The sequence below is a fragment of the Eretmochelys imbricata genome, chromosome 21 (assembly GCF_965152235.1).
Source record: "Eretmochelys imbricata isolate rEreImb1 chromosome 21, rEreImb1.hap1, whole genome shotgun sequence".
Lineage (NCBI taxonomy): Eukaryota > Metazoa > Chordata > Testudines > Cheloniidae > Eretmochelys > Eretmochelys imbricata.
This window is the reverse complement of record NC_135592.1, coordinates 14357065-14378503: the sequence shown is the minus strand read 5'-3', so window position 1 is coordinate 14378503 and position 21439 is coordinate 14357065. Positions and strand designations below refer to the sequence as shown.

Below are 21439 nucleotides of genomic sequence, written 5' to 3'. Positions count from 1 at the left end.
CAGCTTCTCTCTCCTCCCCTGCACCTGGAATTAATTTATTCTGATTTTATCTCCTGAACTGGATGGGGCACAAAAAATTAATCACCACTCACTGCACTGTGGGGATGGGGAGGGTGCCCTCAGCCAGCCCCAACTACACCTACCCTGGGGCCGAGATACACGGAGTAGCAGACTTCAGGACACGTCATTCGACATTTGCATCTGCGTCTGCCCCCTTACGAAGGGGGAGTGGAACCGACGGCACCTGCAGGCTGCATTCCAGGGCTGGGCGAGCTGCATGTGACTGGTACTTACGAGTTGAGAGAATCATAGGACTGGAAAGGACCTCGCGAGGTCATCTAGTCCAGTCCCCTGCACTCATGGCAGGATTAAGTATTATCTAGCCCATCCCTGACAGGTGTTCGTCTAACCTGCTCTTACAAATCTCCAATGATGGAGATTCCACAACCTCCCTAGGGAATTTATTCCAGGGCTTCACCACTCCGACAGTTAGGAAGTTTTTCCTATTGTCCAACCTAAACGGCCCTTGCTGCAATCTAAGCCCATTGCTTCATGTCCTAGCCTCAGCGGTTAAGAAGAACAATTTTTCTCCTTCCTTGTAACAACCTTGTATGTACTTGAAAACTGCTTTCATGTCCCCTCTCAGTCTTCTCTTTGCCAGACTAAACAAACCCAATTTTTTTCAATCTTCCCTCATAGGTCATGTTTTCTAGACCTTTAATCATTTTTGTTGCTCTTCGCTGGACTCTCTCCAATTTGTCCACATCCTTCCTGAAATGTGGCGCCCAGAACTGGACACAATACTACAGCTGAGGCCTAATCAGCGCGGCGTACAGTGGAAGAATTAGTTGTAGCTCTCTGAAGCTCCCAGAACTAGCTCTCTGGTTAAGTGCAGGGCGCTCACCTGAGCTCCTCTGCCACGAAGATAATCCGTCGCTCCAGAACCGCAGAGGCGAAGAGCCAAAGGATGTTTTCCGGACTGAGATGCTGCAGAAGGGCCTGAAACTCCACGTGTTCCAGCCAGGAGTCCAGGGGCCGCGTGAGTTCGATGAGCTGATGGGAAGCAGAGGGGACACGAGTGAGCTAACAAGTCACTAATTAATTCTATTAAAAGCACCATGCAGAAGGTCTCAGACATGCTGGGCTGGGCCCTACCTGCTTCCGTATGGCGGAGAAAGGAGGCAGGAAAGGAGTGTCATGCGTGATCTTTGCAATATTACAATTAGTTAGGATTACTTTTTGGTAGTGCCCAGCATGGGCCAGGCACTGTCCTGCCCAGAGTTCATTGATCTAACAGACCAAGAGTGGGGGAAACTGGTGCACCAAATAAGAGCGTGGCCGAGGCAATAAGTGACCCTACTTGACTGTGTCCTCCCTGGGGATGTGCCTCGATGCAAACCCCTAGCGCAGATAGGCACGGCCTCTGTTTACTGGTGGAGATGACTCCGGCTTGACAGCGGGATAAGATCGTGACAGGCAAGCCATAGCTTTCCTGGTGTGTACCATATAGCTATGCCCCAGACTAGAATCGGCACAAGTTCCCAGTGGGGACCAGTCCTCCGCTTCAAAGCTGCTTTACCAACACCATGAATTCATAGGTAATCCCCAATTACCAGCAATCACCAGGAGTTCTCATCAGCCCCCAGCAGCCTCGCGGAGCTTCTCATGAAGGGCTCTCCAAGTGCAGGGTGGGAGAAAGTGCAGAGACATTGGTAGGAGGAGCCCAGATATCTGGGTGTCATGTCTGGCTTGCCCTGGTTTTGATGGAGGATATTTTAGGCCTTGTCTACACACATACTTGCACTGGTTTAACTAGACCAGTTTACAAAGCACACCCTTAGTTAACCAGGAACAAACTAGTATGTACACCAGGCCTTAGGGGGGTTGCTTTGTGAGCCTCACTGAACCGGGTGGGTGGTGTTGAATCTTTAACAAAGATATCCTTTCTCCCAAGTGTTCATTAGGCATTGGAGTGTATAAATTCTAGGGCCAGAAGGAACTACTCTGATCATCTAGTCTGAGCTCCTACATGACGCCAGCCAGAGAATTTCCCCCAGCGACTCCTGCACTGAGGCCAGTAACTGGTGACTGAGCTGGAGTGAGACACCTAATCTGGATGTTGAGACTCCACGGGATGATGTCACAATAACCTTCCTGGTTGAAAATTTGCATCCCAGTTCCAGCGGTAATTTTTCTGACTTCCAGCAGTTGGACACTGATCTGCCTCTGTCCGCTAGCATCGATTCCTGTACTAGCTTTGTCCCATGCAGGTATCTATGCAGCACCATCTCGTTGCCTCTTACACATCTCTTCCAAATGGCCACATCAAGCAGCATTGAGACGGCCACAAAAGGAGAGGTAATGGAGTGCTGCAATCCCTGTACTTAGTGGCCATTTGGAATGCCTGTTTCCAGACACTCCTACCCTTCGCTACATCTTTTCCTGTTAGGCTGGTTAGACTTCATTCCAGCCCAGGTGAGCCCTTACAACTAATTGGTGTCATTATATTACGTGCCTTTGCCAGTCAGGTGAAGCCAAACCTCTCGCCAGCCTCAAAAGCTGAGCCCTGGATTACTGATCCAGGAGAAGCCCCAGGCATTCGGAACAACCTCCCACCACTCAAAGTGGAGGATCTTACTTAGACCTTAGTCCAGCCTGGGCTTTGCTGAACATTGGGCTACCCACAGGCCTCCATCACCCTCTCTCTCCCACGCACTGCCAGCTCCCAGCCTCGCCTTCCCTAGCAGCGGCTCCCTTCTCCACTGGCAAGGCTGGATAAGCCGCCACGCTGACGCTTTTGAAGAAAATGCTCCCATCTCTGCAGTGCTGCCAGCAGCCAATGCATGAAGCAATAGGCCAAGTCTTTACACAATCTTACCCTTCTTGCTGCAGCATCACAAGAGATTTCATAACCCAGGAAGTTGGCAGAGCAGAACCTGTGCCAAGCCGGCTCCTGCTCTCAGTTACACCCAGCACCCAATGTGCAATGGGACGAGGTGGCTGCAATGCCCCATTCCAAAACAACCGCTGCATCAGCGCACTGCAGTCAAACGTCTCATGTCAAAAATAGGAATGCGTTGTCTGCAGGAGGCAATGCACTCAGCTCAGCCCCCCTTCAAAGCAGAGCAAGTCCCAGTTTGCACCTGTGTTACATCAGCAGCCCCCACCCCAGTGCAGAGGAGGCCTAAAGGCTTGTCTCCATTGCAGGGCTTGCACTGACAGGACTGAATTGTACAATTGCAAACTCCTAAAGCAAAGCCAATGATATGGAATTAAGCTAACAACAGGCACCAGTAAGGCTGAAACTGATCCCCATGCATCTGTATTAGGGTTTGTTACGGTTTAACTAGATAGGTTTCAGAGTAGCCGCCGGGTTAGTCTGTATTCGCACAAAGAACAGGAGGACTTGTGGCACCTTAGAGACTAACAAATTTATTTGAGCATAAGCTTTCGATGAAGTGAAACTCACTTCAGCTCACTTCATCAAAAGCTTATGCTCAAATAAATTTCTTAGTCTCTAAGGTGCCACAAGTCCTCCTTTTCCTTTAAATCCTCCTTTTCTTTTAACTAGATAGATATCTAAAATCATAGAATATCAGGGTTGGAAGGGACCTCAAGAGGTCATCTGGTCCAACCTTCTGCTCAAAGCAGGACCAAGCCCCAGTTTTTGTCCCAGATCCCTAAATGGCCCCCTCAAGGATTGAACATTTAGCAGGCCAATGCTCAAACCACTAAGCTATCCACCCGCCCCCCCCATCTTTTTGTTAAATGGGCACAATTGTCTACTATAAACCCAGTGTCTTGTCTCTAGCCCTGCCAGCTGAGAAAAGCAGATGCAAAGCAGTTTCTGCACTCAGTATGAAACAATAGCTCAAGGAGAGGTGTGAATGGCTGCCATTCAACAAAGGGAGGTGTGAATGAAAGTGATTAAAAAGGCCATGCTGTTAACTCTTTCACTGCTGTATTTGAGCATGAGCTTTCGTGAGCTACAGCTCACTTCACCACGGTATGCATCCGATGAAGTGAGCTGTAGCTCACGAAAGCTCATGCTCAAATAAATTGGTTAGTCTCTAAGGTGCCACAAGTACTCCTTTTCTTTTTGCGAATACAGACTAACACGGCTGTTACTCTGAAATCTTTCACTGCTGTTTTTGTAGAAACCTTGAGCTAACTGCTTCCCTGTTGCTGAGCACAGTGAGTGTCACTTCTGAGCAAGGGCGGCTGCTGGAGAAGGAGCACTTCAACCCACCCCACATTTAAAGTCCTCGCCGCTCTGATCAAATGGGGGAGTGAAAGCGGCCAGGCTTCTGCTTCCTTGTCCCGAAAGCCCAAGCTTTTGCTGACTCAGCAACCAAACAACTCAAATTAGGAGTGGTCAGTATAGAATTGTGAGCACACTGAAAAATCCGGACACACAGTCAAATCAACTAAGTGTAATACAACATTCAGTAACACAAGGGATCCTGCACGGATTGTATGGGACTGCAGAGGTAGGGGAAACAGTGCAGGCTTCTAGGGGCAGTGTCATGTAGTTCCAGGGACCTGGGATACACTGTTGCAATTCCACTGAAACCAGTTTTAATCCAGATTCACACTGGTGTCTCCAAAATCAGCCTCACGTCCTTCGACCTGACGCCAAACTCCCCAGCTCCTAACCTGGCAGGGTTTTCCCTGTCACTGATGACAATTGCTTACAAATCATTTCTTCGCACAGCTGACTCGGCCACGCCACCCTTGTCTGCACCCAGCATGATTTTGCTCCCCTTTCCCACCATTCAGTCCAATTCTCCACGCCCCAACCGTGGGCCCCCTGCCACATCTGCTTTCTCCCCCCAGCTCTCATGCTGCTAGGCTTCACTTCTCTCCCCTGGTTGCCTGTTAGAGCCGAGCCCCCCAAAGCATGCTTGGGAGCAGAGTGAGCTGTTCTAGGTGGCACTGGACTTCTAGCTCTGGCTGACATGAAAGGATGCCCAGCACCTCTGGAAATCAGGCCCAAGGGGGTCCAAGCTGGGCTCCCAAAATCAGCAGCCTCTTTGAAATCATGGCTTGCAGGCTGCAGGGAGAGGTTGCAACAGCAGCTTCAAGAAGTGTGACCGCCACATCCGCTGGCATTAACGGCTGTTTGTGCTGATAGATCCTCGCAGCAGGACCGACACGGAGCATTTCACGGAGCGCTACACCAGTTGTGTACTGGGCAGCGCCCAGCTCACTGCACCTTCCGGCCACCTGGGAGAACCCGGCCATAGCGGTCAGGCTGGAATATGGAACACCTGACCGTCTCCAACTCTCCCCCAGAGGGTGGAGAATTGATGGAACTGCTGGCTCGATCGCCACTGGCATGAAGCGGCCAGCTCGTTCCAAGGGGTCGTTCCCTAATCTGTCGTTCCCAGACAGCACAGCCTCGCTCTTCAACTCAGCCAGCGCCCCTTGTCCACCCTGACCTCTGACCCTCGTGTATTACTGCCCCTAGGCAGCTGGAGACATGAAGTGCATTAGCAGAGACTGTACTGAGGAAAGCCTACAAAGCTCCGGCTGGCCCGACGGCCAGACACACGCTCCAGCACGGCCTCCTCTTAGACCAGCTCCTAGGGGTGGAGAGACAGGCCCTGCTGGAGGTCAGCAGCGCCCGAGCACAGATTACTGAGCCGACACAAACCTCCGTTCCGGAATCAGGGATGAAGCTTTTAATGGTGACCGTTTTCCCCGGAGCCGGGAAGGGGGATTCGCGGAGGCCCTGCATGAAGGGGTAAATGACGGCCATGGAGATCTGCCGCCTCTTCTCCACTTCATCGAGGATCTATGGGAAGGAGAGATCCGTCAGCCACAGCAAGGCAAAGAATTCCCTGACTTGCCCCCGCCCGGCCCCCCACCCCCTCCCGGCGGCACAGCAGCAGCTCAGTTGTGTCCTCACTGAGGAAAAGCAGCCAGCACCAGCCTCAACACCACAGGCCTCGCCCTCCTCAGCCCCAGAGAGGTGGCCTTCTGTGCCGCGGCATCACCAGCTGCTCCCCCAGGCAAAAGTCCTTCCCTGCACCGAGCTGTAGATCTGGCAGCAGCAAGACGGGGACCAGCAGCTGCACGAGGCCCGGATCGGGTTAGTGTTTTGCCCGTGAGAGCCGGCGTTCCTACCTTGGAGAACAAGCCAAAGCAGCCAAGGCAGCTGATGATGCAGAAGACCTCTGGGAAACGAGGGCCCCGGCCAACGGGCTGAAAGAAGGATCAGCACACAAAGGGTTAACTGTACCCCACAATATCTTACCCCCTCTATCAGGTGCACCGAGCCAGCCCCCCCATGCCAACCCCATCACTATAGGGACTGCCACTCGGGGCGGGGCCATGGCCTCTCCGAGGAATGCAAAGCCAGATGTCAGCAAAGCTAGGAGCTGTCCCTGGCTTGGCCTTGCCTGCCTCCCAGAGACCTGGTTAATGATACCACCCGCCTACAGCCCAGCTGGTCCTCCCAGGCTACGTAAACTACAAGTCAGGAAACTTGCAGAACAAGCTGAAAAAGCAAGGAGGCTGGTACCAGCCCTGTTCCTCTCCAAACTCAGCTGCAGGAGATGCCCCACCCCAGAAGCAGATGCATATACACAGTCTCTGAGGCAAAGGGAAGGCGCTTAGGACTCCCGCTGGCCCACAGACCTCCAAAAAAAGGCCCTGCAGGCCGACTAGAGGAATTATTGCGGATGCTGCCCAGCATGCTGCTGGAAGCCCCAGGCACGGAGTGGGGGTGTAGCAGGTTTGGGGAGGGGCACAGGGTAACAGTAGAGACCATGGAACAGAATATGTGTCAGGAAGGCAAGTGAGGCTTTAAGCTGGCAGCTAGCGAAGCACGGCAGGTTTGGGAGAGACGGGTCCACAGGCTCATGGTGGGGATAAAGCTGCAGGCAGGAGACACTGAGGCAGGGTCTGTGGTTGGGGCAGAATACTATAGCCCTGACCCTCCATGCACACCACCTCTGGAGGGCGTCACTTACCCGCCCCGCCACAACGTCTGCCTCCCAGCCCCGAGGGCAGGCAGCCAGCGGGGCGGCTCAGGAGGGGATTCCGACTCCCTTCCTAGGGTGGAATTCGGGGCCGGGGCAGAGTCTGGTTCAGGAATCGCCGGGCAGAGACGAATGACGCGTCGCTCGGCAAAGACCTCGATTTGGTTGGGGGGAAGGGCCATAGCTGGGTGCACTAGCGCGGACTTGTCTGCACTCAATGCGCACAGAGGCTTTGGCATGCCAAGGCGGTGATCCATGGCGAGGCCTCTCAGGCAGCTGAGCTGGCTTGTCTCCCCGGCCGGGATGCTATGTATTCCCTGCTGGGGGGCATCTTTAGGGCTATTTCAAGAGAACCGAAGCAGGCAACGATTTCAGAGCCCGTTAACAGTGCAGCGCAATTCCCAGCCTGCACTGATCTCTGTCTGCTATCGCATCACGTCAGGCCTTGAACAGAACGAACAGCAAACAGGGCCTTGGTGCTGGGCAGAGGCAGGACCACGTGGGTTCCACAGTTCCTGGCCTGCAGGGTTGTGCTTCTGCATCTAAGCACCAGACTAAAAAAGCTTGTGAGTTCCTAGCCTTTAAGGGCTTGAAGAAAAGCTTGAAAACACGGACTCAGAGTCACCGAAGCCCCTACACCTTTCCTGAGCCTGCAGACAACGGAAGGCCCCGCTAGCCTCCTGCTCTCTGCCTGCCGCGTCGACAGTTGAGTCTCCTGAGGGCTGTAATAAACTGGGCTACGTCTGGTTGCGGGGCTCAGTGTGCGGCTGGCCGGGTGGTGGCTTGTGAAATACGGGAGGTCAGACGAGATGACGTGGGGGGTCCCTTCTGGCCTAGAATGCTGTGGGCACGCCTGCACTTAAAACGCGGCTCGGGCACAACTGTAGGGCATCTGGTGAAGATGCTCTAACCCGACAGGAGAGAGCTCTCCCGTCGACCTCATTCCTCCACCTCCGGGAGAGGCTCTCCAGCTGACACAGCGCGGTCTACACTGGGGCTTCGGTCGGTGTAGCTTACGTCGCTCCGGGGTGGGGATTACTCACAATGAATACTGCGTGCAGATGTGGTCGCCCCGTCTCAGAAAAGATATACTGGAATTGGAAAAGGGTCAGAAGACAGCTTCCGAATGAGGAGAGATTAATAAGACTGGGACTTTTCAGCTTGGAAAAGAGGTGCTTAAGGGGGATAGGAAAGAGGTCTATAAAATCATGACGGGTGTGAAGAAAGTAAATCAGGAAGTGTTATTGACTCCTTCTCATAACACAAGACCTGGGGGTCACCAAATGAAATTAATAGGCAGCAGGTTTAAAACAAACAAAAGGAAGCATTTCTTCACACGACCTGTGGAACTCCTTGCCAGAGGATGTTGTGAAGGCCGAGACTATGACAGGGTTCAAAAAAGAGCTAGATAAGTTCATGGCTATTAGCCAGGATGGACAGGGATGGTGTCGCTAGCCTCTGTTTGCCAGAAGCTGGGAATGGCTGACAGGATGGATCACTTGATGATCACCTGTTCTGTTCATTCCCCCTGCGGCACCTGCCATTGGTCACTGTTGGAAGACAGGACACAGGGCTAGATGGACCTTTGGTCTGACCCAGTGCGGCCGTTCTTATGTTCTAAACCTTCAAGATAAATCAAGTTGATCTGAAACTGCCACCAAATTTCAACCCAGAGGCTGAAGAATCTAGTGATCTCCACACAGAATTTAGGTGCATCTTGCCTGGGACAACACAGGGCCTTGAATGTAGGTGACCAACACCACAATACACAGTTCAGCGGCCCTGGTAACAGTCTTCCACCGCAGCTGAACTGGGCTGGATTCAAACCAGCACCTGAGAGGTAACCATCCATATCTCATCTCCTGCCTCTGAGCCAGTCAGGCCCTCAAAGGCAGCTAACCAGTCCTGTGCCCGTCTCTCTCAGTCTCTCTAAGGGAGCCATGAAGAAGTACAGCAGTTTCATCATACTAGATGCGATACCAAGGTGCCCTCCACCAGCTCTCCTCTTCCTCCTGCCTCTCTGCACATTTCCCCACCCCCATCCTGCACCTGTCGCCGGTTACCCTTCCACACACCCCCTTCCCCAACCACCTCTTTGTCTGGCATCAGGCCATGCCTGCAGCTGCAGAAGGGCTGGGCATAAGCACTCCCCCCGAAAGCCGACTGCAGAGTGACAGTCTCCTGTAAGCAGTTCCCTGGGGCTAGCTTGGCTCGGTTTACTCTCCCTGCACTGCCCAGGGGGATGGGGACGCACTGCAGCCAAGCTGGCTGCTCAGGGCGCGAAGGGCCGGCATGAGACCAGATCATTTAAAGCGAGGGATACTCACCAGCAGGCGCCGGCAGTAGCCAATCTTTCTGCTGCCATCAACGTTGGTCAGGACAAACGAAAAGGTTTCACTGAAAGACAAGGAGAAACGTTTTTCCACTGCGCTGCTAAGGGTCGAGCACGAGAGCCACAGGAACGTAGCTTGGAGCCACTGAGCAACGGGGCAAAAGGAGGTGGGGAGAGAGTCCCCAGCACTGCCCAAGATGGCAGCCTAGCCCCCTACCCTGCCAGTGACTGACGCTCCCAACAGCTGGATCCTCCACTTGATTACCAGTCAGGTCCATTGGCTTATACTGTCAGCCCCCTGGGGCAGGTCCTGTCCAGTCCTAGCACAACGGGGGCCTGGCCCGTGACTGGGGTTTCGAGGTGCTACGGGCTGGCAGTGTGGTTAGTGGACAGAGCCCCGGCTCGGGACTTAGGAGAGCTGGGTTCTATTCCTAGCTCTGCCACCGGCCTGCTGGGTGACCTTAGGCAAGTCATGACCCTGCTCTGGGCCTCCGTTTCCCCATCTGTAAAAATGGAGATAAGGACACCGACCTGCTTTGTAAAGCGCTTGGAAATCTCCTGATAAGAGCTCGGCGTTTTTGTGATCACAATGAATAATGACAGGTTTCAGAGTAACAGCCGTGTTAGTCTGTATTCGCAAAAAGAAAAGGAGTACTTGTGGCACCTTAGAGACTAACCAATTTATTTGAGCATGAGCTTTCGTGAGCTACAGCTCACTTCATCAGATACATACCGTGGAAACTGCAGCAGACTTTATATATACACAGAGAATATGAAACAATACCTCCTCCCACCCCACTGTCCTGCTGGTAATAGCTTATCTAAAGTAATCGTCAGGTTAGGCCATTTCCAGAGGGAAATGGCCTAACCTGACGATTACTTTAGATAAGCTATTACCAGCAGGACAGTGGGGTGGGAGGAGGTATTGTTTCATATTCTCTGTGTATATATAAAGTCTGCTGCAGTTTCCACGGTATGTATCTGATGAAGTGAGCTGTAGCTCACGAAAGCTCATGCTCAAATAAATTGGTTAGTCTCTAAGGTGCCACAAGTACTCCTTTTCTTTTTACAATGAATAATAACTATCAAGAGGAACAAATAAACAGACCACAAAACATCTAGAGGAGAGATGCTCAGCCCTGAGCACTAAGCAGCGTGGGATGATGAAGCACTAACCCCTGGCCAGATAAACTGCAACGGTTAAGAGCCAATAATGTGAAACCTCAGCCAGGAGTGGTTTGGTTTTGCAGAAGCCAGGCAGGGAAATTCTCCCTACCCAGGCAGCTCACTGGGTTCCTGTGACATCCAGGCAGTAGGAGGGAGTACGAGGACTCGCTTTTCCTTCCCCGCTCCCTGCCCACGGGCCCCTGCTGCAGCACTGGCTCTTGGTGGTCCCTTAGCCCGTATCAATCTGGGAGTCACCTGGTGTATTCCGTGAGTGGGGCCCAGTGATTGCCGTCGGGGAAGCAGAAGAGGGGGATGGCTTGCAGCAGCCTCTCTTCCTCCTCCTTCTGGCCCCGCAGTAAGTTCTCACGCTGAAATGAAAATGATACTAGAAGTAAAATCACAATAAAAGAGGATCCAGCCCAGGCCACTGCACAAGGGAAACATCTGGACTCTCTAGCTGGGCTCTGTAGGTCACAACCGGTGCGTCGGCAGAGCAGTGCAGGGCCCCGGGACTGGAAGAGCGGGTCACTACCTAGTCCGTTGTCTCTCTAGACTGCCTCCAGGGTGGACACGAGGATTCCCCAGTCTAGTGGGGGAGCAAAGGCTTTAAGCGAGAAGGGCAGCATAGCTGTTGGTAGCTGCAAGGCCAAACGCAAGACTCAGCTGAACTTGACGCAGCCCACAATGAAGCTTTCCAAGCTGAAAAGGAGGCACCGTGACCATGAACAGAGGTGCATTCTGGAGCCGGGCTGACCCTCCCAAGGGAAGGCAAGAGCCAACCTCCCATCAGAAGCATCATTTTCAACTCTTCTCCTCCTTTCCCTGAAAAGGGATCAAGCTCCTGAAATTTCACATACCGCATCTTTCCCCCAGGCAGGATTCTGCTAGGAGGTGTGGGGTTGGTGGGACAGAAGAAAAGAGTTTGGGGCTCTGATTGAGAGAGCCTGTGCTCAGTCTCCTTTGCACTTCCCATGTTCTGGGCCTGTTGGGGGTCAGTTTGTCCCCCCCAGATTAAGTTAAAATGGCCTCAGGCTGCTGTAATCTATGTTCAGGCTGCCCAGAGCCCTGATGGTTTTGAGGTGACTTCTAACAAATACGTGCACATTCTGTAACCAGGACAGGGCTCCTCACCTTTGGGAACTGGTAGATTATCTTGGGTTCATAATCACCTCCTGATTTCTTCTTTAGTGAGACCACGACGAGGTATTCAAAGAAGAACTGTCCTGGTGAGTAGCAGAAGGGGCTTCGATCTCCCGGCCTCCTTGCAGATTCGGATTTGCTTTCGTCCTGGGATGCGTCCTGATTTACATCTGTAACCCAAAAATTATGGTGTATGGTGACGTGGCAGCCAATGGGGGTGCCTTTTTTAGTGATCCAGAATGCAGTTCGGCTCAGAGAGCAGGGCGTAATGCACCGGGACCTGCACTGGAAATGGAGAAGGGAGGCAACCAAACAAGGAAACACAGACTGTGGGCTTGTCTATATTGGGATGTTAATTCGGATTAAGGCAATGTGCGAATGTAAAGCATAATAAGCTATTCATAGAATATGAGTGTTGGAAGGGACCTCAGGAGGTCATCTAGTCGAAACCCTTGATCAAAGCAGGACCAAGCCCCAATTTTTGTCCTGATCCCTAAATAGCCCCCTCAAGGATTGAGCTCATAACCCTGGGTTTAGCAGGCCAATGCTCAAACCACTGAGCTATCCCTCCCCCCAGTTCCTCATTAACTCCCTGCATGCATGATTTTATTCTGGAATAGAAGACTCTCATTCAAAATTAGCTTAATCCACTTCCAAAATGGATTAAGATAATTCAGAATAAGAATGTCCACAGGCCCCTTCGCACCTGTAAAACACTGTATTCATACAAAAAGAACAGGAGGACTTGGGGCACCTTAGAGACTAACCAATTTATTAGAGCATAAGCTTTCGTGGGCTACAGCTCACTTCATCGGTTGCATAGAATGGAGCGTATAGTAAGAAGATATATATATACATACAGAGATGGTGGAAATTGCCATACAAACTGTAAGAGGCTAATTAATTAACATGAGCTATCATCAGCAGGAGATTATCACACAGGAAGCAGCTGTCATTCTAATGCAACCTACACCAACTCCTATAATGTATTCATCCTGGGATGCATTTGGCCCCCTCCGCTATCAGTTGGATGGTGCCATTAACTTTCACGTTTAATTGCCGGCTGTGCAGGTGACAGGAGAAAAGAGAAACCCCCTGTTCAAACCTGAAAGGAACAGACAAGGGCTGCTGCTATGGAAAAAAGAGCTAATACCACCAGGGGAGAACAGGAAGGGCTTTTACAAATTTGCCAAGGGAAAAAGGAAATCCTAGCGGGTGTGAAAATCGCCTTGCAGCTTCCGGAGAGCAGAAAGTTAAATGCAGTCCCAGTATTGAGCCACATGGGCTATTTCTTAAGTTTACATGAGTCACTCTCACAATGTAACCTAGAAACCTGGGCTCTCCAGGTCACTCCCTCGCTGCTTGTTTAACTTCTACACCTCGCCCTGAAGGAGTACAGAGCAGGCTGACTGGGCCGGGGCAGGGAGGCCAAGCACCTCCTAGCACCAACACAGCAGAGCCCGTGGGTGTGAAGTCCGTCAGAGACCCCGCCCATCAGCAAGGGCAGTATTTTAAAGCCACAGATGTGCAGGGTGCTCCCCCGCTGCAAGGAATCCAGAGTGCGGGATCTCTCAGCCTTCGTTCTGCATTAACGCTGTTTTCTCCGTTCTGTGTCCCGAAGAGAAGCCATTGCTATTGCGAAACAGAAAGCCTGGAATAGACAGTGGTCTCCCATCCCGGAACAAGCCCAGACCTGCTTTGCGCTTTATACCAAGCACAGCCAGGCTCCTTCTGACCCGCAGGACACTGTGTGCACACACAAAGCCGCTGTCCTTCCAATGCAAGGTACACCAACTCCAATAACCTCTTCATCCCAGGATATATCTGACCGTTATCATTTGGATTGTGCCATTAACTTTCAAGTTTTATTGCCCCCGGAGCAGGTGACAAGTGGCTACAATACAGGGTTATTAGAGCGGGGCAGTGTTGCTCACCCCGAGTCCAAGGCTCAACAGAACAGAAATAACCACAAGTTGCATCACACAGGGGTGGAGGTGTGCAGAGGATCAGCAAAGCACATGGAGCAAATGCACTTTAGGGCACCAAGAAATCATGAAATGATGGGGCCATATTTATTGCAGTCTATCTGTTCTACCCTGCGCAGTCTGGGAGAAACTGTCATTCCTGAGCACAAAGTGCCCCTAAAGCTGGTATAGCCAGAGCTGGGAGGGGGAAACGTCAGAGAGCATACAGCAGGTGCAAGAGGTCCTACATCACCCCCCTGCCCTGTGGTTGGCATAGGGAGAGGGGGCATAGCCAGGGCTCCCCTGCATTCCGGATACTGGCAGTTAATGTAAGTTCTGCCAGGTGAGTGGCCTGGTGCACAGCTGAGCCAAGATCTCAAGGATAAAACTTCCCACAGCCCCCATTGGCCTGGAACGGCAAACCGTGGCCAGTGGGAGCTGCGATCGGCCAAACCTGCAGACGCTGCAGGTAAACAAACCATCCCGGCCTGCCAGTGGCTTTCCCTGGCGGGCCGCGTGCCAAAGTTTGCCGATCCCTGCAATAACCTATAATAACAAACCTTAAGGGAAAGTCACATTTTATGAACTTTCATATACTTTTTACAACTGAGATTGCAACTAGGGTAAATTGGTAGGCCCAATTATCACAACAGGCATTAACGAGGGTGACATTTCTATATCTACTCTCCCATTCTTCCATCTTCTTGGAACCCTCAGCTTTGTCTTCAATGACTTGAGAAAGTTCTCAGGGGGATGAGGGGGATGTCACAGAGTCCCCGGGCCATGCTCTGAAACTGCTCCCTAAGAAGCCAGTGAGGACTCTGGGGGAGCCTCCTCTCTGTGAGCAGACTGTCTTCAGGGCAAGAAGCTCACACGGCTTCCATGTTCCTTCCTGGGTCTGACCTCGGAGCATTCAGCATCCTCTGCCCCTCTGTGCGCTTCCCACAGCGAGTCTGCCCAGGCGGGGTACTGGGGAAGCCAGAAGGTCCTGCACCCCAACTCCGCAGTCAGACATGACTCTCAGCCAGCCAGTAAAACAGAGGTTTATTAGATGACAGGAACATGGTCTAAAACAGAGCTTGTAGGTGCAGAGAACAGGATCCCTCAGCTGGGTCCATTTTGGGGGGCAGTGAGCCAGACAACCACGTCTGTACTTCACTCCTCCTCCCCAGCCAGCCCCAAACTGAAACTCTCTCCAGCCCCTCCTCCTCTGGGCTTTGTCCCTTTCCCGGGCCAGGAGGTCACCTGATTCCTTTGTTCTCCAACCCCTTTAGCTCTCACCTTGCAGGGGGGAAGGACCCAGGCCATCAGTTGCCAGGAGACAGAGTGTCGGCCATTTATGTACACTGGCCCTTTGTTCTGCAACAATTACACCCCCTTATCCCACCCCCTAGAGACTTAAGAACTGCATAGGAGAAACAGAGGCACCCCTACAGTATTCAGAGGAAACATTAAGAACAGTCCCACTTCGTCATAGGGGACGACTGCTAGAGATGAATCACAGCATGCAGCCGGGAGGTGTACTCCCTCCATGGGGCCACATCTCAGCGGAGCTAGAACCTCCATGGCCCATGTCTATACCCATCATGAAGCCTATGAACAGATCTGCCAATAGTCCAGGGTCCCGTGCGGTTTCATACCCTGCTAGTGTAGGACTGCCTGTTCTGAGCCAAACCGACGGCAGTAGAATTGGGCAGATGAGAGCCTTGGATGCAGACAGCATAGTGGCACCCGGGTCTGTCCCTTTCACAGCACTCCGACAGCAAAGGGATGAATACAAGGCAGATCTGCAGAAGAGCCTCTCTGCCGTGCGTTCTCGCTGGTGGCATCCATCTTATTTTAAGCAAGCATCACATCCCAACTTGTACAAAGCAGCTTCAGGGCAAACTTGGACTCCAAATTTGAGGCCATCGTTCCAAAAATGCCTTGTTCCCCCAGGTCTGGCCCAGGACCAGATGAAGTAGAGGTGAAGCCTTTTGCTCTAATGGAGGCTCTGTCCCTCTCTGACCAGCTGTAGGAGTAAGCGGGAGGAGGGCTACAAGGACTGGGTGCATCGTGAGTCACCCTGAAGCCCTTTCTCCTCTGCTCAGAGCACAAGGTCTTGGCTGTCACCCTCTCCTTCTGCCCAAGCTTTGGGGATGGGCTCTCAGAAGGGTGGGGGGTGTCTATCGGGCCAGTTACAACCACCTTCCTCTTCTCCAGTGAGAGGGGGCCCAAAGGTGCAGTGCCATCCTTGTACCCTGGCACCAGTCTTCTCCCACTGCCCACACGCTGGGCATGCACTCCAAAGAGGGGGGCGTGCAGTCCTTAGAGGGTGCTTTGACCTGACATTGTCAGTGACACACTGGGGCCTGTTCCAAACCCCACATTAGCCCAGTCCCCTGATTGCCCCAGGCACAGCCAGGGCCTCCGCACAGGGATGTCCAGCATCAGGAGCAAGTCAGCTTTGAAACAAGTTTCTAAAGGCGAATGTAGTGCCCATCTTTAAAAAAGGGAAGAAGGAGGATCCTGGGAACTACAGGCCAGTCAGCCTCACCTCAGTCCCTGGAAAAATCATGGAGCAGGTCCTCAAGGAATCAATTCTGAAGCACTTAGAGGAGAGGAAAGTGATCAAGAACAGTCACCATGGATTCACAAAGCAGGACCGACCCCCAACTAAATCATCCCAGCCAGGGCTTTGTCAAGCCTGACCTTAAAAACTTCTAAGGAAGGAGATTCCACCACCTCCCTAGGTAACGCATTCCAGTGTTTCACCACCCTCCTCGTGAAAAAGTTTTTCCTAATATCCAACCTAAACCTCCCCAACTGCAACTTGAGACCATTACTCCTTGTTCTGTCATCTACTACCACTGAGAACAGTCTAGATCCATCCTCTTTGGAACCCCCTTTCAGGTAGTTGAAAGCAGCTATCAAATCCCCCCTCATTCTTCTCTTCCGCAGACTAAACAATCCCAGTTCCCTCAACCTCTCCTTATAACTCATGTGTTCCAGTCCCCTAACCATTTTTGTTGCCCTCCGCTGGACTCTTTCCAATTTTTCCACATCCTTCTTGTAGCGTGGGGCCCAACACTGGACACAGTGCTCCAGATGAGGCCTCAGCAGTGTTAGGTGCTGCTGCTCCATCCTCGGAAGGAGCCCCAGGGACACGCCTGCTAGGCACCTAGCACCATGCGTGTCCTTTACTGGAAGAGATTAGATCTGCTGGGTGCAGGGAGGAGCCAGGCTCCTCCTGGATGGTACAGAGGTTCTTCTCAGAGTACCTATGGAAGCTGGGACAGCAGCCTTGTCGGGCATAACTGAGAGCGCTGGAAGTGGAGGAAGATTTTCCTGCCAGTGTACAGCAGCTGCGGGAGGTAGCTGCTACGGTCAAAAGGCTGCACTTCCTACTGGAGCGCACCCTCCCTGTCAAAAGGTCACCCTCAGCAAAGCAGCAGGCTGCAGCTAAAAGCAGGATCTGGTTTCTACCATACTGACCGAATTCAGATGTTATCCTCTGATTTCCAATAATATAGGGGAAGAGAGATCCTGATTAGGCCCCACCCAGCCCATGCCTGGGGAGCCAGTGCAGGAGTGCTCATGGCTCTATGTCCTTGCTCATGCTTTGCCTGGTCTAACCTTAAAATACACTGCAGCCACTGCGCTTCCAATATTGGCAGGATCAAGATGCCACCTGTCTGAATCTCTCCACTAGGTATCAAGTGACCAGGCACCAATAATTTGTTCCCTTCTGAAATCCCGACACCCCTAACTGGAAATAGCACGGAGGGCCAACGGCACTTTCGGAGCCCCTCCGCCTTGCAAATGCAGCTGCGATTTTGGGGGGAGAGTCATCTTAATGGGTTACAAGTAGCTCTGTGTCCACTCCGTAGCTTGGCAGTCATAAAAGCCACCTGAGCTTATCCATACCTTCCACGCCAGCTGGGTTTCTGTCAGTGCATGCTGGGAAAATCTGGGCCTCTATCCCACAGTGCCTCAGCAGAAGATAAGAGTGCCCAGCGGACTTACGCTCTAGGACATCCTACCATTCAGGGAGACGGGAGGAAGGAAACTGTGTCAAATTGGTTGCACAGGTCAACCAATGGGCCCCGTGCACACGGAATAAGAAGCGTGCCCTGAACTCCAGCAAGGGACACGTGGTCATTGCCATGGATGTAATCCGGGGGGGTGGCGGGAAAGAACTGGAGACGGGCAATGAGCACCATGACAAGAGCTAGAGAGAGCCAGCCAGCCCGCCCAAGGACTGGCTACAAGCCTGTGGCGGGGACCTTGATCTCCAAAGCACTTTCAGAAACACAAACCAATCCACTCTGAAGTAGGGTGACCATAGGTCCCGCTTTGGCTGGGACAGTCCCCTTTTTAAGCCCTGTCCCGGCTGTCCCGACTTTTTTGGCAAAAAAGGGCATTTGTCTCGTTTGCTCTGGCCAACTGTTCATCAGTTAGCCAGAGCGCACGGGACAAATGCCCAGTTTTGCCCCAAAAGTGGGGTGTGACCCCAAGCGGGGTGCAGAGGAATGTGCGGGGGGGCAATGCCAGCCCTGCGCGAGGGGAGGGAGGGCTCGGACGAGTAGCGCAGGCCAGGCCAGCCCTGCACGGGCAGGAGTGGGGGGCAGTGGCGTGGGCTGGTGGCCTGGGGGGTGAGCAGCAGGGGCCAGCCCCACTTGGGGGGGCAGGGGCCACTTACTCAGAAGCCAGGGAACAGCGTTCTGACTCAGGACGGGAAGTCGGCTGCTGCAACAAACGTTTACTGCTACGCCTCCCCGTTCACCCAACATCCTGCCCAAACCCCAGCAACTCCCGCAGGCTGCCCTGCTGGGAGTTTGGGGTCTGAGGTGGCTGGCGAGGTGAGGCGTTCACCCTGATGGTGGATCAGCCGGAATTGGTCCCCATCAGTTTGTGAACGGGGGGCCGGCGGGGCAGGTCTTTCCTTGCTGAGGTGGGAGTGGTTCTGGTCTGATGGAGCTCTCCATCAGTGATGACAGGAAAGCGGGGGAGGGAACAGGCCTGGCTGGTGAAGGCTGGGTATAAGGAGGGGGGGACGGCAACAGGGAGTAGCACGACCATCTCGGGAGGAGGGGACTGGCCTCCAGACTCCTTCCCACTAAGGGAAGTCTGTCTGTTTGGCTGGGGGAGCGGGTACCGGGAGCGAACAGCTGTAGCTGGAACCCAAAGCGGGTGCAGTTCATTTCCACCTCTTCCTCCTGGTACAGCCTGGCATGACTCTCAGGGGAGAGGGTGTGGGAGGAAGGTGCCCCTGAGGCCCAGTCGACACTGAAATCGCCCGGATTTCACTAAACTGGTTTCTGAATTGAGCGAGTTAAGATCAGTGTAATTTCTTGGCATAGATAAGCCCTGCACACACACCCCTCAGGCTCCTGGCAGCACTGCATGGGGGATACAGAAGGGACACTTTCTGCCTTGTCTACATGAGATCAGAACTGGAATGATTACTAGGCTCACTCCAGCTCAGCAAGGCGGTTCCTGCTGTGATAACATCAGACCTTTAAGCACAGAATTTCTTTAATATTTTATTATTTGCATAAAATGTTCCATTTCTCTGGCCACTTTTGCGGTGCAGAAGACTTTTGTTTCATGCTCTGTTTGCAACATGCAGACACCCACCTGCCCTAGCGGAGAGGAAATGGGTTTTCTACAGCTCCACAAACACTTGACAAGTATCAAAAAAACAAAACCAGCCTTCCCCAGAAGAGCCGAAGGGCTTGCCGCTCCAGCGCCCACAGAGCACTAGAATGATGGGCATGCAGATTCCTGGCAGGGCGGCCCCTGGCCTCCACTCCTCCCTGGGCACCACATGGCAAATGCCACATGACAAAATGAAGGCCCAGCCAGTGCTGCGCCTCTAAAGTGGCGATCCTCAGCCTTGCCTCCACTTCTATCAAGCGTGGCATTTGAATTCAGGCAGCACCGAGCCCGAGGTATCTGGGACACTCAAAGCACCCTGTAAATGGTCTCTCTTGTTGCCCGGTCCAGAGACCAGTGAATATTTCAAGGTACATTATCTTGCAAGCCACCTCCCCGTTTTCCAATGATGGTTAGAATGTTTTCCCAGCACTGCTGCAATTCTGAGCTGACTTTAGGGCCCACTATCTTGAGGACTGATAAGAGCCAGACCAAGACAGGGCCAAGAGTTAGGGCTGGGACTTGGGAGACTCAGGTTCTAGTCGATTCGTCCTGGGGGGCGGTATCTCTCCGTGCCTCAGTTTCCCGCCCTGTAAAAGGGGGAGAGTGGCACTGCCCTACCTCGCCAAACAAATACAAGTCAGATTGTGCCCTGCTCGGATTCGCCAGTAACAGAGGGCATATACAGACCATACGTCTGAATCTATACCCTGTTTAATAGCTTATCCCAGCAGCATTTCAAGGGTGTAAAACTAGAATGTGCATGGCCCCCGCATGCTGGGCAGAGAGGTGTGAATCGGGAAGGCGGGGCTCTGCAGAGGTGTGAATGACCGCGGCAGGTCGGGGCACCGGAAACTTGGCCAGCGGGTGGGAGTTCGTGTGAGCTCTCCACCCAGAGCCTGCCGGGCTAGGGGAGGGGAGGCAGCAGGTGCCCCGGACAGGCAGGATTCAGAGCCAGCGGATTTCAAAGCGGGTTGGGCAGAGGGAGCCCCGTAAAGCCCCCTCGCAGCGGCACGGGTCACCGCGGGAGCGGGCCCGATCCTGCCTTCCGAGCTCCGCGTGGGTCGCCGGGGCCAGCGCTGCCTTCCCGCTCCGGGCCGCGGGAATCCCAGGCTGCTGCCCCCGCAGGAAAGTCCCGGATCCTCCTTCCAGAACAGCTCCCAGTCCCGAGCCAAGCGCCTGGGGGCGGGGAGACGGGGGGGCCGCAGCAATGGGGCAGAGGGACCCGGGGGCGGGGGAGAGGGGGCAGCAATGGGGCAGGGAGACCTGGCGGGGGGGGGGGCAGCAATGGGGTAGAGGGAGACCGGGCGGGGCGGGGCGGGGGGGGCAGCAATGGGGCAGGGAGACCTGGCGGGGGGGGGGGGAAGGAGGGCGCAGCAATGGGGCAGGGAGACCTGGCGGGGGGGGAGGAGGGCGCAGCAATGGGGCAGGGAGACCTGGCCCGGGGGGGGGGGGGAAGCAATGGGGCAGGGAGACCGGTCGGGGGGCGCCCAGCGAGGGGTCCGGAGCGAGGCCAGACGAAGGACGCGGGTGGGGTTGGGGGGGTCCCCCCCGCCCCCCGCCCCCCTCACCTCTCCGGGCCAGCCGGCGCCGCACGCTGTTTCGGAAGAAGCTGGCGATCCCCGCCCCGGCCATGCCAGCTCCGCTCGCTCCCCTCGGCAGCCGCGGCGACCCTGAGCGCGGCGCCCGGCCGGCGCGTCCCTCTGCAGCCCGGAGCGGGCACCGCGCTTCCGCCTTCGCTCCCGGCCGCTTTCGCTTTCGGGGGGCGGAGGGAGCGCTGCACACCTGGGGGGCGGGGGGGAGGGAGGGGGAGCTCTGCACACCTGGGGGGAGGAGAGGGGGGAGCTCTGCACACCTGGGGGGGGGAGAGGGGGGAGCTCTGCACACCTGGAGGAGCCCTGATAGGGGGTGAGGAGCTGCACATTTTGTGGGAGAGGGGCAGAGCTGGCTGCAAACCTAGATGGACGGCAGAGCCCTGACCCCCCTGGGGGTGAAGCTTGTGACCCAGATGCCCCACGCTGGCAACCGAAAGACACGGTTCTGAGTCTCTACCCAGGGCCCTGCCTATGCCCCGCTGGGCATGTTTCCCCTCTGATCACCCTCTTCACAATATTTCACCCATGGGGGTGGGGTGCAGTCTCTGCCCAACACAAAGGACTCGCTGGCTGTCCTGGAGGTGTGTATGGGAAATATTTTGGGGGTTCTGTCACCTG

The 21439-nt window shown here is 54.0% G+C and overlaps 1 protein-coding gene across 1 annotated transcript in view; it reads right to left on the bottom strand.

Annotated features, from left to right (window-relative positions):
• The window catches only part of DENND2D (DENN domain containing 2D), a 30131-nt gene extending 9194 nt beyond the window's left edge, over positions 1-20937 (bottom strand). Inside the window, exons 1-7 of the mRNA XM_077839164.1 lie at positions 20798-20937; positions 11617-11795; positions 10741-10853; positions 9314-9383; positions 6130-6207; positions 5657-5797; positions 905-1053 (exon numbers count right to left, since the gene is read on the bottom strand). Of these exons, the coding sequence (XP_077695290.1) occupies positions 905-1053; positions 5657-5797; positions 6130-6207; positions 9314-9383; positions 10741-10853; positions 11617-11795; positions 20798-20861 (794 nt within the window). The 5' untranslated portion in view covers positions 20862-20937. The remainder of the gene's footprint in view (positions 1-904; positions 1054-5656; positions 5798-6129; positions 6208-9313; positions 9384-10740; positions 10854-11616; positions 11796-20797) is intronic.
• Between the last annotated feature and the right edge of the window lie 502 nt (positions 20938-21439).